This window comes from Anas acuta, chromosome Z (assembly GCF_963932015.1).
Source record: "Anas acuta chromosome Z, bAnaAcu1.1, whole genome shotgun sequence".
Taxonomy (NCBI): Eukaryota; Metazoa; Chordata; class Aves; order Anseriformes; family Anatidae; genus Anas; species Anas acuta.
The window spans coordinates 29,177,137-29,196,040 of NC_089017.1; the positions used below are offsets into that span (position 1 = coordinate 29,177,137).

Consider the following 18,904-nt stretch of genomic DNA (forward strand, 5'->3'; position numbering starts at 1 on the left):
ATAGATTTTTTTCTAAACATCTGCAAAAAATATAGCTTGAGAATTTTAAGTTGGACATTTCCCTTTAGAAATTTTGCTTAATTTATTTTGAAATGTTTATTTTTTCCTTATAGACCTCATTCTCACTCCTAAAATTGGGATTACTATGTTGTGAGAAAAGAATAAGGAAATACTAGTCCACACAGTTTTGCTAAAGTTTACATGTATGAGCTCTTGAAAAATGGAGCAATTGGAATAAATATGATAAGAAGTTCCTTAAGATGTCACAATTCCAATAAATAAAGTATATGCTAAATTCATGTTTCTTAAATGATTCAGTTTTGGTTTGAGTAAACTGCATCTTCAGATGACAAATACTAAAACCTTTAAGATCTTATTCTAATCCAAGATAACAGTGGCAGCATGTAGAAAGATAATATATAAAGCTTCTCTATATCGTTACACCTATGTGAAACTTGCCCACCTGTTGCTGGTGTAGGAAGGATGGGTCTCTTGGGCTTAGTCCCACATATCGATTGGCTTGGGATGTGCCTGAGGCTGTGTAGGCTGATTAAGGAAGAACAGAACAGATTGATAAAAATACCGACCTATCATAACTATTACCCTGTGCAGGTACAGTACAAATATGAGAGATCCAGAGTTATGATTATGCAAAATATAGGATGTGTCTGTTTTTTCTTAATTTAAGCTTTAATAGAATGCAAAAGAAAAGTTGGGCCAAAGTCAGAAAGGCACATGAAAATTCCTATAAATGTCAATGGAAACTGCAGGTAGAAATCACAGTGTTCATTCCCATTATAAAAAAGTTTTTCTGCTTAACATATATATATATATATACATATATAAGTAATCAAATTAAGTATGTTTCTGAAAGAATTACAAGGCTGATTCTCATTTGCATGACAACTGTCTAAGGCAGTGATTAAATCATTGGGATTACTATGATGTGAGAAAAGAATAAGGAAATATTAGTCCACACCGTCTTGCTGTTGTGAATGCCCATCATGAAGTTTTAAGAGAACAACAAAAAATAGAAGTTCAGCTAGTGGGGTAGCATGACATTATTCTTTAGAGTCCTTTGGAAAAAGGACACAATGTGATCAGTATTTTCATGAGTGAGAGCTAACTTTTACTGTGCAAGATAATATTAAATATTCATCTCTGTTATGCATCAGGGAACAACATTTTTGCAGATGGGGGACAATTTAGGGAAGTCTCTTGCTTCTCTGCTACAGAAACTTAAAGAAATCCACTTCTGAGGTGTAAGAGGATGTAGGCGATGCTGGGATTAGTTACACAATATGGATCCTTCATCTGTAGGTCACATTCCTCTCTGGTTTCTGTTGGTAATCCCTGAAGGCAGTGGCCTTCTCATGGCTTTTGGTGGCACTTATGAAACGGGGTATGTGATTTTACTCCACTCTGGTGTGGAGATGTCCACTCTGCGACTTGCAAAATTATTGCTTGGAAACTTGCTAGCAGACAAAGCATAACTAATAAAACTGGACAGACAAACCAGTGAGGACGTAGATGAGAGTAGTTACTAAATATTTCCATTAATATTACAGTCATATTGCATATATAAGCAAATTACATCTGTTTAAAAATAATAATGGTACTGCCTTTCTGTAATAAAAAGGCTTTATTTAAAAACTTTATTGAAAAACTACCATAAAAATAATGAATCAGATAGTAGAAAGAATTTATGGTGGAAACCACAAGGCTTCCCAAATATTATCAAAATTTGCTGTTCTCATTTAAAATAATTCTGCTGTTACGTTTCAGAATGAAAAGCAGTGCTAATCATTTGTCATTTTAGTCTCATCAGACTGAATAATAATGATAACTTGTTGGGCAAGCATATGTTTCATATATGTTTTGATCAATCAATAAGTTCTTGCAAATAAAAGTAAAATTATGCCTTAAAACAATTTAGCATATTAATACTTCCTGTGACAGGTATATTAAGATTGATAATGTGATCTGTATAGATTCATATATAATTTCTGTATTAGTAGAGTGTGATCCCTCATTTATGCAATTTTCTTCATCAGCAAGCCAAGAGAACTTTTCCCTTCAACCCAAGTCATCAAACCAGTTTTAAAAGGTTTTACAAGGTAGGTGCACAACTGCACTGCTCTCAGAAGCACAGCATGCTGAACATGTAGCATGCCATTTTGTGCAGAATTGGCACATTCTATTTAAAATTCTACAGTTTTTTTCTTATTATTATTTACATGCTCTAGTGGAAGACATTGGATCTTTAGGCAAAAAGTTGCTTAGGTACTTCTTTGGAAGCATGAAGATTCAAATATAACATGGAAGCATTATTTCAAATACTGAAGCAGAGATTTTCTAAGGCTCACAGGGTAATTTGAGTGCCTAAGTTCCAATGAAATTCAAAAGAAACTGAATGACAACTTCATTTGAAAATATAGTCCAAATTTTCCCATTACTAGTGGGACAATAATTAATGAACAGATTAGCTTTGCTTTCCTGTAGTAATCACTAATATAGTCAGATTACCTGCCAGCATCCCAGTGCAGACTTGACACAGTATTTGTTCTTTTTACCATTTGTTTTGGAGACTTTGACCTCATCTGAGTGAGGCATATATTTGGGTCAGGCACACTTGTGTCAAACAGGAAAAAGGTTGAAATCATGAATATTTGAAACTATGCATGAACTTGATTTTCTCACCTATTCTAGACCAAAAATTTAGAGCAACAGCTTCTAAACTTCTTAAGGTTTGCTGCTAAAATTAACTCTTCTCAAGAAGTACAAGAACTGCACCATATGCCACCAGACAGGGGACACTGTACAACTTAACCCCGTAACAAATTTTCTGCTATACTAAAAGAACAGATAAAACACTTCCACAAATCTATCTATGTATTTCTATGTATTCTCTTATCTATGTATTTTTATAATTAAGCAGTAATTTGTACAGAAGTTACTTCTAACCTTTTATAATAAACATATAACCAGTTTAACTTTAAATCTTGAACACATATGCATTAAGTCTCATCTTTGCTTCCTGTTCTAATCAGATGGTTCAAAATAGTATATATACTTAAAAATAAAATAAAAATGTTTATGGTCTCAGTTAATGGCAATCCAAAAGTTAGGAACTAGATTCACAGTCCAGAAACTAAATGATTCTAAAGTGAGTCATTTAAAAGTAATGATGCTAAGGACATTCATATTATTAATGAATGGTGACTTTTCTTCCAAATCATATGATCCTTGTCTACCGAATCATATGATCAGAAGTGTTTCCTAAAAATCTTCACATCTGATAAATACTGGCAACACATCTCCAGTCAAAATAAAAGTTCAAAGACAACAGATATGGAAAAGATTATGAAAAGACAGTCTGATGCAACATTGAGCATAAGATGAATAATTTAAAAAGTTACCCTATGTCTAGCTATATCTTTGTTCTTATGTCCAAAATTGCAGTTCCATTGACAAAGATAGGATAAATAATATGGTCTTGAACTTATAGTAACAGAGCTTAAAACTTTAAAGCTATTTATTTATTTATTTAATATAAATAATATTTATATTTATTTAATATAAATAAATAAATAAATAAATAAAAGATCAGTGAATATACCATCCAGTGCAAAAATGACAAGGAATTAAATTTTTCTTTTGCCACATCATTTATTTTTGCTAACAATGACACAACCTATATCAGCTTGCAATTTTCATAGCTCGGATTCAGTATGCATTGAAATAAGGCTTGATTTCTGTAGGAAAGCTCATTGAGGAGCAAATTATCCAATCTCTGTTTGGAATTCCATCTGTGGGTCATTGTAATACCTTTCTGTCTCGGTGTGCTTCTCAATGTCTTTACAACGTCCACCTTAGATGAAAGATCATGTTTTCTTTTTCTTGAATAGTGGTCAAATACGCAGACTTTCCCCTTTCATTTTGGTTGTCATGTCACAAGTATTTATTCATGTAACATGATAACATTAGTTAAAATTTGGAGAGGAAAAGCTTGCAGTTGGATCACATATTTGCTCTCCATGTAAATGATGAGCATCCTCTTGGTCAAATAGTAGGAAAAGGCACCTTTTTCTGGCCTCAATTTGGTAGATTGAATCTTCGATGGACATTTTTTGTTTCCTAGAGAAATACTTACTGGTTGCTGTAGGTGAAGATGCCTCACCTTCAGTGGATGTAGTGATGGGTTTAGTATCTGTCATGGTCAGGGTCACAGGTCGCACCGCACTGTGATGGGGAGAGGGTGCCAAAACTGGAGTAAAATGGCCAGGCACTTTCCCTACTACTTGACCACTGCTGTTAGGCTACAAAACAAAACCAAAAGAATTCCTTGTGAAACAAACATATTGTGTTTAAGGAACCTACCCACCTATCTTAGGGTTTTTCAGAATGCCCATCACTGTAGTACCTATTTGCTGGAATGTGCTTTTTTAACAAATCTATGTACTTCTATTAAATCTTTTCATTATGCAGCAGAGCCCTCCACAGATAGGTATTATGTACATAAAAGCAGTACCTTTTGGTGAGTTTTCTTTCTCTCTGGGTGCAGAATATATCTGACCGTTTCAAAATATAGTTGCTGTTCATGCAGTGGCTGTGGACCATACTAAGTCCCATGACAGCAGGATTAAATTGAGCAGGCATAGGCCATGATGTACTAACTATTAAGAGCAAATGAATGATGCAAAACCTCTATTTTCACATGCCATACCACCCTGGCTTGGAGAGTAACCAAGACTTGACCACAGTTGTCCACAGAGATTATACATACTGGAAGGCTAACTAATAATTCACTTTTGAGAGTAGGGGAGAGGGTTAGGATACAACTCATTGTATTGCATACATCATGACCTCTGTCCAAAAGCCACCTACCAAAAGGCATCCTACACAGAAGTGTGTCACAATGGAAACTTTGCAAGTTCAGGCTGTAGTCAACAAAGCCGCCTCTTTCAGAGATCAATTCACAGTATGTACAAAAGGAGGTCTGCATGTGACTTTATGGTACAGGTCATTAGGGTAATATTTTACGTTCTGCATATAGGCACGTCTGAATTTGGCAATGTTCACTGCTAGATGTATATATTTATACAATGTTTGAACATGCCTTAGACATTCTGCAGTACATTAAACACTCCGCTGGTAAATAACTTGCAGCAAAAATCAGCAAGTAATCTAGTATTTTTAGTCGTACCTGAAAACTTTTGTTTTAAACTGTGTGCTCTGTGAATCATAGGTTTTTTTAAAATACAGGCAAACAAAATGAAATTTACTGGAAATCTTATTATCAGAAGGATATTTTCAAATTTGAGATAACTCAGAAAAGAAATGGACTGATAAAGAACTTGATTCAACTGATTCAAGGAAAGGTTAAAAGAGGTAAGCATGGCTACAGAAATGAAATAATAACTGTGAGCTGAGATGATTACTGCAAGTACGCGTAGAGTATAAACACACAGAAGAGGAAGGAATTATTTGAAAAGAACGGGAAGTATAAACCAGGGGTAATGGAACGAAAGGGAGAAGGAGGAAATTTAAAATGAATAACAGGAAAAACTTCCTGGCAGTATGATCTATTAGACTTTGCAAATGCCCCCAAAGGAGACAGAGCCTCATTCTTTAGAACATCTAAAAGTAAAGTAGAAGAAAACACTGGCAAGTATAAGCACAAATGGAGACCAATCCTATATTCACAGGAACATTGAGTGATTAGCAGATTAATTTCCCCTATAAAATGATAATGATTTATGAGTAATAATAATAAATTAAAAATAAACCAAACTGGGTATGAATGAGAAAGGGCCAACAAACTACTCCCAAATTAATCTAATTCTACTACTACAAAATGAAAAAAATTGCCTCCAAAACACAACTATGAGGTGGCTCAAAGGAGCCATACAGTTCCAAGATCATGTAAATATATGAATTGGATGGTATTTACCACTTTTCATTAATGTTCCTAATTGCTTAAATTGAAAAGTTATTACTAGGATTTTCATAATGGGTGGGTGAATGAGAGTCAGCTGTCAAAGAAGTTTCAAAATAAGAAAGCAGCACTGATTCAAAGGAATGTCAATAATTTTACATTTTAAATTTCTAGATAACTGGTATGTTACCAAGAGTTTTATTCACTGGGTGAAACTTAATACTTATATATATTTTCTTTTGTTATATACACTTGAAATGAAAACGAGATGTGGCAGAATATACAAAAAACAACTTCTAGAGAATAGAAAAAATGTGCTCTAAAAATTTACTCAATATCTGCTACAAATTAAATCTTTATATTACAGCAAATACTTAAAATTAAGTGCCGATATGTTTATTTCTTTGAGATCCATCACAGCAGTGGTTTAGGGATTATTTATCTTATGGTCTCTATTTTAAACACCCAACACCCCTAAAACTAGGGGTCTTATTGACCAGAATTCTGTCTCTACTTGCCTTAGAAGAAAGTGAAAATGTTAACTGACAAATTCGTAAAATCTCTAAGAATTACACAACTTGCTCTGCTTTCGACTGGACCTTTGGTATGTTTCTGGGAAGCCTGCCATAGCGGTAAGCCCCCTCTCCTCCTGGGCAGCCATGCCATCCATGCAGTCTGATGGAAGTCTCAGTTGCATCTGGTGGCTCCCAGGTGGAGTCACAGTCCAGTGACAGAAGGATGCTTAGTTCATGTGGTATGCTAGCATACCCCAGAAACAACTGTGATTCTCTTACTAAAATGATCAGCTTTTATTAGAAACTACAAAAGAAGATTCCAAGGAATTTATGGATTAAAACAGCCAGTGTCATCAGCTTCCAAAAGCAGCTCTGTCTCCAAAGCCAGACTCAAATTAATTAAATGGACACAGCTGGAGTCCAGGACAATTTACAGCAATGTATCACCTTCTACTGTTCCCTAGTGATCCCAGTCAATAGGAATGCAATGGCTCAGATGGACTCCACCTTAGTCCATGTATATATGGTCCAAAACAGCAAACCTTTTCCTTCCTGAATTACAAGAAAAAATCCATTCTTATTTAAAACAATATTTTCCCTACAAAACAGCAGTGCAATACATCTCCCCACTTAATCAAAAATAAGGGTGAAATCCTGTCCTTTCTGAAATGTGTGAGGAATTTTCTAGCAATTTTAGTGGATATGGATTGTGACATCCCAAGTAACTACATTTCTATTACTTTTTTTTTTTTTTTTTTAATTATGTTATTAAATGGTAGCTATTGTTCCCTATCTGTGCTAAACGCAAAACTGAGTAAAGACATAATACAGGGAAACCAGGATCTGCTTTTTCTAAACAGAAAAATCAAACAAAACTCCAAAGAAAAAGGAAAACTTGTTACTTTAGTAAGTTTACTCCTTATGGTGCTAACATTTCAAAGTCTGACTGTACTTTAGATTTCAAATGGAATTATAACTTATCTGCCTCTTAACAGTCTTATTAAATATTATCACATTTCCCTAAGTACCTTCTGTCTGCACTATATCATTTATTCTACTTTTATTTTTGTAGTCTCTGACATCTATTCCCTTCCTTTTTTAAGTACTTAATCTCTGCTTTCACATTTGTATCAAAACATCTGATTTGAAATTTTGCATTAATGTCAAGTACTGCATATTGCAGTAACTGTTCACGTGCTACTGCTTGACAAGCAAGGTAGTACAGGAAGGGATAGGTGACAGAGCTTGGTGCACCATGTCTAACTTCCCTTTCATACCAAATGCTTCCTGTATTTAAACATTAAACTAAACTCAGCTGTAAGTAAGTGAATAACTTTCAGGACTTCTACATATATAATTCTTCTTCAAAAAACTGCTCAGCAATTTTTCAGGTGTGAACAAAGGTTTTCCATCTACCACAACTTGTCATGAGAAATGGCATATGTGAAATTCTCTTAATACTTCAGTGTGTTTCTTAGGTGTGTTATATTTGAAAACAGAATGTTTGAAAAAGCCCTGTACTCTCTCAAACTCTGTTACTCCTAACAAACCTTCTTGAACATTCATACTTGTCTTTCTTGCTTGCAGTGAGCAACAGCGAAGCAGTTATAAGTACTGTTGTTTAAGTTACTGTAATTAGTTTGCAGCCTAAGATTATGAAATAATCTTAAATAAACAGATAATTTAATTGTCTCAGAGTTATTGTTTAGGCCTGTCTTCAGGCTCACACTGACACTGCTGCATTGATTTACTGCATTGACACTGCTCATCTCACACATATGTAGTTATCTTTGCAAACACAAAACGAAAGGCTTTTAAAATAAAAGTCTAGATAGTGAAGCATGGAAATTGATAGTGGTACAAGCTCAAGAAGACAAGCTTTCCTGGACATCTCAAGTCCTCTGTCCTACTTTAAGGTTTTGTTGAAAAGTGAGAGATCCTTTGTGCTGAAATAGCCCTCGTAAATTCATTATTCATAATTTTATTAAAAACTGGGTGCTAGAAAACAATTCTGTGACCTCTTCCTGTTTTAACTTTTGCAGTTCTGTCAAAAGGTATTTTAGCATATAAACTACGTATCTATTTGAACAGTATCCACTTAAATTACTAGTTCAAATATTTATAGCACATCATTTAACATAACATAATTTTGTCCTTAATACAAGTTCTAGGCTTTAGTTCTAATTTTCTTTGAAGAGATTCTTCACACTAATGCATTACAGGTGAAAAATCAACTGTTACCATCAACTAGGGCATCAATATATCTATATAATGGATTCACAAACAGGACTATTATGCCTAAGGCATAAACCTCAAACAAATTGCAGGAAGAAAGCTGTACCAGATAAACAAGCTGTGCAGTTGAAAATGAGAAGGAAAGAGGCAACTACAATGGCAATGTAGCCCCAGTTTATGCAGGTAAACATAATTTTACTGTTGGACTAGAGGCTAATTTGATTTTTAGATGTGTTACATTTTCCAGATTTTTAATATCATAGTACATGTATCTTGAATTACAACAGATTAACCCATTTATGTGCCCAGAGCCACAGGTTATATTCACTGTCATAAATGTAGTATTACTGTAGAATAATCAGGCAGTTAATATCTGATTGTCTGTACTACACACAATTTCAGTTAATCCTTATGTCTGAAGTCTGAACAGAAATTTTGAACAGATATGAATATGGGCATTATTCAAATCAGGATTTATTGCAGCTGTTTTCACTGCTAGGATTTTATTAACAGATTTATAATTAGTATTCTGATTTATAATCAGAATATTTATATCATAAATCATATATGATTTATTATCAGAATAAAATAAATTCTGATTTATAATCAGAAGTCAGTCAACTTCCTCTCAGATCTGTTCACAGATTTTCCCAAATGCCTGTACATTTATACTGGAGGTTTTTAATTATACATGTATGTCCAGTGGTAATGAATATCACTCCAAAATCCCATCAGAGAGTACTTTTGAGACCACTGATTGAATTAATTCTGCTGATGAAGCTGTAGAAGCTGTTCTACACATTTTGCTCCCCTGCTCATATACAAAATATTTTGTTTTAAAAGTTATCCACTGGGCACATCTGTGAACCTGAAGTTCATAACTGATAAATTCTGTCAGAAAGCCCATGACATTGTGGTCTATGATTATCTACAGGGGGTTATGGATGTTTCAGAAAATCTACAAGAAAAAGGACGTGGAAGACTTACACAACTGGAGGTTTTATATAGGACACCCTAATATTATGCCACCTGTACCCATCCAATGTCTTGCATGGGAGATAGCTCAATGGTACAGGAAACAGTTTCAACAAATGTGTGGAAGACGTATCCCCAAGATATTACCTATCTGAGTAATACAACAGTGTCTTTAATAATCTGCAAAACACGAAATTTTGATGATTTGCTGCCATTGAGACTGTAGAAGATACTGTGGGGAAGTTTCTTCTCATGTTGAAACTCATAGATTGCATAATGTACTTGTTAGAAGCATGGCTGTGCAGACTTCTTTTCTCCCCCCCTCTTCTTTTCCTCCTATTGGACAACACGGTCACAACAGAAACATATTTTTCCCTTTTATGTGCCCCTCACAACTTTTCTTAAGGATGTATCTCAGTGAAGTTTCCATATCCTTGCAATATCTCAATAAATGATTGCTGCAACACATCCTACACAGACCTCACTGGGAGATCCCACACAAAAGCTTCAGGTGGTGTGACACGCAGCTACCTGTCTGCTTGGAGGAATTAGCTTCAGAAAAAAAAACATGTTATTGCCAGTTCTTGGCTGACAATATCATTTCTGTACTATTTTCTGAAAGCAATCAGGGTGTTGACTTTGATCTATAAAGTTCTGAACCTCATCCATTTGAGAAAACACTTTCCTCTTGATACAATGCAGCTGAAACTGAGAGCAGCTGCAGAACTTCCGCAGCCAGCATTCATACATGGATATCAAAAGACATTCTAGGTGAAGAATCCTCTGCCTCAAACAACAGTTTTACCTGTGAGCTCATGAAATGTGGATTATTTGTTGCCATATAAAGCAATAGAAAATACTCAGTTTTCCTTTGATATTTGTTTTAACAGGGCAATTTCATGTTATACAATCATGGCGAAGCAAATTTCCTTCCAGATAAATGTTCAAAAGATATCTTTGGACTTAATGGTATTTCATATAATCCAGAGACTTATAACTCTACATTTAATAAACTAAACTTGAGCAAAATAAATACAAAGCAATCATTTACAATTGCATTTTTACACCCCTGGTCAGCACAAACCTAAACCAGTACTCTCTCTCTACAATTACAATTAAGAAAAGCACATTGCATTATTTAATTTCCAGAAATTACTTAAAAATTAGAAGGAAGGACTCACATAAGAAGCTGAAACTATTAAATGTCGGTAAGTAAAGTTGCTACCCATACCAAAGAAACCACATGCATATATAACACTTGTATTCTACTAGTATTCTCTAAGAATCAGTCGGAAACCCTTTGCCCAACCCAAACAGACCCTCACAAGATTCCATCCTCATTACCAAATGACTACAGTTATTGTGCTGAAGAATGACAAAGCATCTTCCTGGAATTCCTTAAAAGTGTGTCTATCTTTGAAAATAAAAAAATAAATAATATCCCAATCAATTATGAGAGGAAAACAAGTGGCCTCACCAGCTTCCAGAAGCAGCTCTTCTCTAGCAGTTCAGATATTTCTGTCTTCACACAAAGATAAAACTGTTAAAAGATAAAGCTGCAAACCAGCCCACATTGCACCAAAGTATGTTTTAATTACCTGGGAATTTTAGTCAATATATGGACAGTTGCTCCTTGTACCTTAGTATATAACAAGGCATTTATTAAGAGAAAAATGGTCTCATATTTCATTCCCCCAGACTGGAAGCAGTTTTACCACGCTACTAGGATCTGCATATTTCATCAACAATATCACAGAATCTGATTTAAATTGACCTGTAAACTGTGCCCTTCATAATCCAAACTCAAAAGGTTTACAAGATTTTCCACTTCTGTTTGCCTGGCTCAGTCAGAAAAAAAAAAATCTCACTGATGCCAGGACACACTTCAGTATGATCCACCTTAACTGGTTGCTTTACCATAATTTCCTTCATTATACTTGCTGACCCTTCTGTGATTCACCACACCATAACCAGGAAGCAATTCCCTTTAACTTGATGGGGCATTAAGTTTAGAGCTATTAGATTTGTCTTCAGCCACATAATTTTTGTTGCACTTGGTGAGTTGTTCAGCCTGGTTGGAAGTCTCATCTTGATATTATGTATTGTTTAATACACTCTCAAGTAGTACTGCATTTTAAGTGTGTGCAAATCTGCATGTGTGAATGTACATGAGTACATACACACACAAGGTAAAATTTTCCAAGTCATATAAAACATCCAAGCATCCAGATACAATCATTCAAAAAGGAGATACATGTTCAAAATTTGGGGTAGTTTTGATGACCACAGTACACTTTAGATGGATAAATAATGTAGGTGGATTAAACACATACCACATGACTTGTTTTTGATGAAACATACAATGAGTAACCAATATCAATTGAACTAGAGAGCCCAGCACACCATCACAACACAGATATATACTCACACAAAAAATCTCGTCAAGTAACATGCTAAGTTAATATGAAAAAATTAAAATAAATACAATAAAAATGTAATCAGAATTACTTAATTAGGAGAAAGTACAGCAATTCTCAAAATCTCAGGAATTTTTCAGATTCCTAGTTGGAGGCAAGTCCAGCTCTATAACTGATAAGATCCATTTCTGTTCAATATATTTGATTATTTATTCTCCAGATTGAACAGGGGATAATAAACAGATACTCATGAAACTGAAAGCCACAGATCTTTTGTTTAGGATCATCCATTGTTGAATTGTTTTTCACTGCAGCCAAAGGGCCTATCTAAACTTCCTGACTGTTCATCACACATAATTTGGAGTATTTAACATTATGTCAAGAAAATTGCCCACTGTTTCCCCCTGTGGAAACCTATGGGAGTTCTATAGCTTTAAACTAATTTTACTTAAAGTATTCCATTGAATAGCATGACTGTCTCATTATAATCAGTGCAGTAGTAATGTAATTAATCTCAAAATTGCTGTGGGGAGTACAAGGCATCTCAGTTGCTTGTCGTAACAATCTAAATTAGTGTATTACTGAAAGATGTTGGGGAGGAACGGTTCATTTTAGGTAAATGCTGTCAGGGTATCCATTCTTTCTATTTCTAAAGCTGAAATTAAAACTATCATCATAGTTCTCCTTTTGAAATCCAAATGAATATGTTTTGAGGTGGGAAAGTATAATTAAATTTGATGTGGTATTCCTACAGATGCAGTTTTGCATTTTACAATAATTTAACTTGTTTGAATAAAAATTCATGTTTTATTTAGAAAAGAAAAACTGGTTTGGCTCATAGCATGCCATTGTATCAGAACAATTCCCTTTTGTCACTGAAACTTCACAGACGGCTGCTTCTTTTTCTAAGCATAAAAAAAAAAAAAAATATTTTACTGTTTTGTACAGCCATCCTTTAACGGCTCTGTTTGGAGATATTTTGACTGTGTATGCAAATCCTCTAATATAGGGGATTTCTCAGAGGTGAACTTTCAAAAATTAAATTTAAAAGAGATTCCATTAATAATAGTGATTAATGACAACAAATCGCAGAGAATAGCTGGTGCAAATGCCTGGAATCCTTGGTGTTGTTTAACCCCAGCCCTTCTTCTCAAGAACTATACGAAACATCAAATGAAATGAAAAACATTAGCCTAATATAAAGGTTATGAAAGGTGGCAAAAGTAGTAAATTGAAGCCAGTTTGTCCCGTTATTCCCTATGGTACTACAACACAATAATAGGAAATGTTTTCAGTTCACTACTACTGTGAAATGGTCAGGAGAGTAAAATTTTGTCTTTTAAGGTTTAAAGACAAATCTTTTAAGGGAAGATAAGGGAAGAGAGTAAGACTTTTCTTGGGCAAAGACTTGAAAGCACTTATTCTACTCAGTGAATACATTTCCCAGTATTAAAAACAAAAGATGACACACTTGTCTGAAAGTCAGATACTTCATTTAGATTTTTTTGTATTTTTTTGGGTAATGATCCAAATCAGAACACTGAACAATCCAGTGAGATTATCACCTAATCTGCTCTTTTAATATATATAAGAAATAAAAATCTAAGTAAGAGAAACACTGATTAATTTAAGAAATACAGAACACTAAGGGCCTGATTTTAATTTGCATAATTTTTCCCTTAATAGTGCCTAATTAAGACATCAGTTTAAAAAAAAAATCCAATAGAACTCTAAGATTTTCCACACTGAATTAACGTTAAGGACTTTTAATGGATGTCTTAATTAGACTTTGTTATTCATGGAAATTTTACACAAATTAAAATCAGGTCCTGCATGCAATGTTCCCAGCTGAGTCTCAGCAAAAATGTTATATGGGACTGAAAGACTTTCATCCACAGATAGCAATTTGTGTTCTAAAGCTGATGTAGTTGATTTTCACTTTTTGGTTTAATTTGCATTAATATTGTAACCAACAAAAGTCACATTGTTAGGACTCTCCCTTCAAAGTAAATTTTGATTTTATGGACTCCCACTTTTTTTTCTTTTTTTTCTCTCTCTCTCTTTTTTTTTTTTTTTTTTTTTTTCTTTTAATGCATAGAAAGTCTAGAAAGTCATGCGGCTGGACTGGAGAATTTGCTTGTGGGGACAATAGCCACAATGACCTTCCAAACAGCACAGAGGGGCCTTGTCACTTATTCAACATAGAAACTTTGATTCAGTCTCAAGTTCTACTGCTCTTGTGTCTGAAACTCTTACTGAAAAGGCCTGTAATGACAGGCCTTTTTGTGGGGAAAAAAAATATATATACAAAAATGCTATCATAATCCTCTCAACCCAGGTAAGACAGCCCTTCCACAGGAACCTAATTCTTAGGAGCAGGAAAATCTGACTGCTATCACTTCAACTTGCATTCCCAAGGCTCTCCCAAACACATGCTAGAGCACAAGCTATAGGACTCCACAGGAGCATTTCAGACAAGGCATCAAAAACAGATAACAGCCCAACCAGCAAAGATTACATTACACTGACACTGGAAATACTCCAAGCATTGACAGACCAAGGCTCAGCTGCAGTTTATCCCATCGTACAGATCACAAGTTAATGCTAGGTGCCAATGTTATCATGCAAAGTAGTTTTGCGCACAGTCCTTTACAAATTACTTCTCTAATGAATACCACATTAATTTCCCATATCAGAAACAAGCCTGAGTCCATGTAGCAGCCAGGAACTCATCTGTTACTGCATGTTCTCTAGAAAAGGAAGGAAAATCAACTCCAGGGGTTTGTGCTGTGCTCACTATGGTGATGTTGTAGAATGTGTGCAATGTCAGGTGTCTGAGAAACATTGCATTACCTTGACAGAGTTTGTTTTAATTGCTGGTCTGTAAATATACCTGTATGTTTGTGTGTGTGCATACATGTGCATGTACGTATCAGCATATGTAGCACACCGTCCTGAAGCAGGAGCTTCACCTCTGTCCTGGCACTCAAGTCAGTGAGGAAAACTCCCCGCTGCCTGGCCACGGAGGTGCCCAGCCTGCAGGAGGGGTGCAGGACTGGGACTGGCTGCTGGGTCACTCAGTGCAAACATTTTTCTTGTGCTTGACAGAGCAATAGTGAGTAGATATGAATATCCCACTCCCTTTACTCAACCACATTGAATAGGAAAAGTGCTCCATCTGTTAGCTTGCTCTGAGACCAGAAATAGTAAGATATTGGTCTAAACACCCTGAAAGATACACATTCCACACAGGACTTCTTTTGGAGGGTTCACGTGGTTTTACAGTACCTGGCTAGTCTGTGGACTGGATGGGTCGTAAGAAGGTACATAATTCTTCAGAGTATCCTGAGGATTCAGGTGGGGAGGATATCTGATCGTTGGATGAGAGAAGTAGCTAGACGGGGCAGGAGGGAGAATAGCTTGTGCTGGAAATGGCAATGGTGAAGGTGAAGGTGGAGTTCTAGTTGAGATGACTGGAGAAGATAAAAGAAAATTAAAATTACTTCGCATCTTGTTTCTTCTAAAATTCTTCATTTCTGTGTTACAGAAAAAAAAAAATAAGTCAATACACTGTACTCCTGCTTCACGGTATCTTTACAGAATATCTTCTACATCCTCCCCCCATCCAAGGCACTGCACAGAGCTTCTGCTTCGAATTCCTAAATACAGTATCTTACTCTCAAATATGTGGGTTATGGCTTTTTTTTTTCTTCAAACAGTAAACTCTCCAGCATAAAATGCATTTGAGCTATAAAATTTTCCTATCAAAAAAAAATTCCTATCTAGAGCCCAAGTAAACAAAATAAATGTTTTACTAAATAAATAAAATATACACTTTTGTTCACATCATTCCAACAGAGAATCACGAAGTACTATGAAATAGTAATCTTTCACTGTATTGCACTCTACCTGCTTCGTATGGGGATAGGGTAATAACTACTCAGCAATAATGCCATGAATAATTAGATGACCTTTGTGAAAATGCTAATGAACATTCAACTTCAGGGCCTGGGAAACCAGTCTATCCAATGAAAATATCTCTAGCAAACAAAAAGAGATCTACCCTGTACATATTTTTCTTTGCATTCCCTTTCTTCCCAGCCCCTACAAACACACACTTCTCTATCTATAGACTATATGTCATGTCTAAACAACCAGCAATGTTTTCACAGTGAAAGGAATGTACAGCATGTCCTGCCGTGGCTGCATTGCCCAGCTGGAACTGGAGAGCATTCCTCTCCCAGGCTGCACAGACACCCGCTTTCCCCCCTGGCCACACACCCAGTGGGCACCTACTTTGTGACTTGGTAAAAGGGGGCTGCTGACTTCAAGGGAAATGGAGAAAAGACAGCACTGTGCTGGCTTTCATTAGTGTGAGGGTACAAAATCAGATCTGTGTAAGGAAGGTATTTTACGAACTGCTCACGAATATCACATCACAGTTCATCAGCACAAGCACACCACCAGTGCTCTACTGGACCACCTCCCTTGCCTTTGTTTTGTTTTGTTTTGTTTTTCAACTACATTTTAAAATGGCTTGCTATTTTTGAGTTGGGGCCAAATAAAAACTTGTCTTTGCAGTAGAAAGTTCCAAAATTGCTGTACTTTGGAGTCAAAACCTTGCAAATCTCAAAACCATTGCTCATTGACAGAATAGAATAGGCTATGCAGATAGCAATCAGATTTCCTGGTGAGTAAATAGCTGATCTACAGAATTAGGTTACAATTGTATGTTGCCTCTTGAACATATACATCTAAAAATTATACACTAAAGCAAATATAAATGCCTACACATAAGTTTAGGGTCAAAAATAATCACAGAAACTTATTTTGTGACAGACTCATCTTAATCACGAACCCATCAGCTCAGTTTAATCATAAAACATTAGTTAGTGCTCTGATATGGGAGATTTGTGCAAAACAAACACAAATGAGTAGAAATCTATCCACTCCATCTCATCCATCATCTCTGATGTGACTGAGTATAGTGGAAACCTTACAGAGACCAGAAAGAATCCAGGCTAACTTTCACAATGCAGAGTAAGTAGATACTAAGGGGAAAGTAGTCGTCACACGTGAATTAAAAGATAAGACTTTGAAATAATCTGAGAAATCACAGAACAGATACTTCTCAAAGAAGAACTGTATGTTAAATAAAAGGGAGTGCTCAGATCTGCTTCACTCCTCAAGTCACCCAGCTCTGCTCAATAAATGAATCCTTTTATATGCAATTTATAGGGAGTCATGATGAGCCACTGAGGGGAGACTTCTGAGTATCATATTCTCATATGAAGAATCAGGGTTACTCTCACTTCTAAAATTAAACAGACCCTGATGCTGGAATTTCTATGTCATTCCTCTCATGCTCTCAAGATAACATGCAGTCCATCACATTTCCTTTACACTTTAAGTGAAATTTTAGTATGGATTTACTACAGGTTTCAAAAATACAGTGGTTGAAAAACATTCATCAGAACTCTACTTTGTTAGATCGAGTATTGAAAAGCAGCACTGGTATTTATTTCACAAATTGTATCAAATAATGAACGTGATTATGATTTATTTTGTTTGAAATCCTACCTATTCTGATATTTAACTACAATACAATCATAGCAACAATAATAAAAAAAGATGCAAGTGGAAGGAGAAAAGACTGCAAGTATTTTTCCTCCATCACTTTCTTATTGTAGTTAACAGCTTGTTTTATTCACTGGCTAATCCTAAATCCCTTTAGTGACTTGCAGCAGTCAAACTACCTGAACTGAGTTTAATGAGCATTTCTGCAAGGTTTCCCTAACCTCTGCAACATATTCAGTTCTGTTTCTACTCTCACCAGTAATATAGATGGGGTTAGGTCTCCAAGTAATTCTGAAAAAAAGTATCACATTCAGATAATAGGAAAGGAGAACACACAACAGAAACAGGGAGGAATTTCTTTCTCCTCCATAGTCCTCACCACTCTGTGCAACTCCTGGGATTCCTGGGTGGTGATGCTGGGGAAAAGTGCTCAGTCTTGGTGAAGAATCCTGGGGAGAAGTAGGACTAAACAAAGGCTTTTCAGGTTTCTTCATTGTAGGAGAAGACATATCTGCAATAATAGAAGTAAATAAATACATTAAAATCAATCAAACAAACAAACAAAAACACACACACACACACAAAACAAACAAACAAACAAAAAAACAAACAAAAAAAAAAAAAAAAAAAAAAAAAAACAGTGTCATTAGCTTAGAAGTCCATCTCAGAACACATGATTTTGTAAACTGAAGATGTTTATTTTTGCAGTTCTTGCATAAATATTGCTTGGTGACCCAACTCCCCTATGACCAATAAACTAATTTTAAACTATCACTTTCCAACTTGAGAAAGAATAATAATCCACTAACTGGTCTTTGTCCTGCAAAACAGAAACTACATTCCTTTCATGCCAGACAACCCAAACAGTGAAGAAATGAATGTCTTCAGAACCTCCCTAGACACTTCACAACTCCCCATAACATCACCAAATCATCTGCTCCTTCAACAGCCATGTAATAGTAATTGCATTTTTTAATGGAACACCTACACTCAGGTGTGTAGGGCAACTGCTATACACATGCTGTTTTATGGTATTTATTATTCTGTTATTTCAAAACCTATCCTTTACCCTTTCCAAAACCATAGCGAAACAATGTAACCTTCCTAAGAATAAAGGATACTTTCACTTCTCTATTTCGTGTTTTCCATGTCTCAAGTAGGGCCTTCCACCTCTTCCTTCCCTATCAACAAAACCATCTCTTCAGAGCTCAATACATGAAGATAACACAATAGGAGGGATAAACAAA

At 35.4% G+C, this 18,904-nt stretch overlaps 1 protein-coding gene across 15 annotated transcripts in view; it reads right to left on the bottom strand.

Annotated features, from left to right (window-relative positions):
• Positions 1 to 18,904, bottom strand: part of NFIB (nuclear factor I B) — a 187,000-nt gene that overhangs the window by 26,454 nt on the left and 141,642 nt on the right. For 6 of the 15 annotated variants that reach the window (XR_011091470.1, XM_068667975.1, XM_068667977.1 and 3 more), the window contains 4 exons: positions 18,037 to 18,168; positions 15,369 to 15,616; positions 4,154 to 4,319; positions 464 to 546 (listed from right to left, as the gene is read on the bottom strand). Coding sequence is in view for 13 of the 15 variants with exons in the window: in XM_068667975.1 (XP_068524076.1) it covers positions 464 to 546; positions 4,154 to 4,319; positions 15,369 to 15,616; positions 18,037 to 18,168 (629 nt within the window). In the remaining 2 variants the exon portion in view is untranslated. The remainder of the gene's footprint in view (positions 1 to 463; positions 547 to 4,153; positions 4,320 to 15,368; positions 15,617 to 18,036; positions 18,169 to 18,904) is intronic. The other 9 variants (XR_011091472.1, XM_068667981.1, XM_068667983.1 and 6 more) reach the window with 6 other exon arrangements.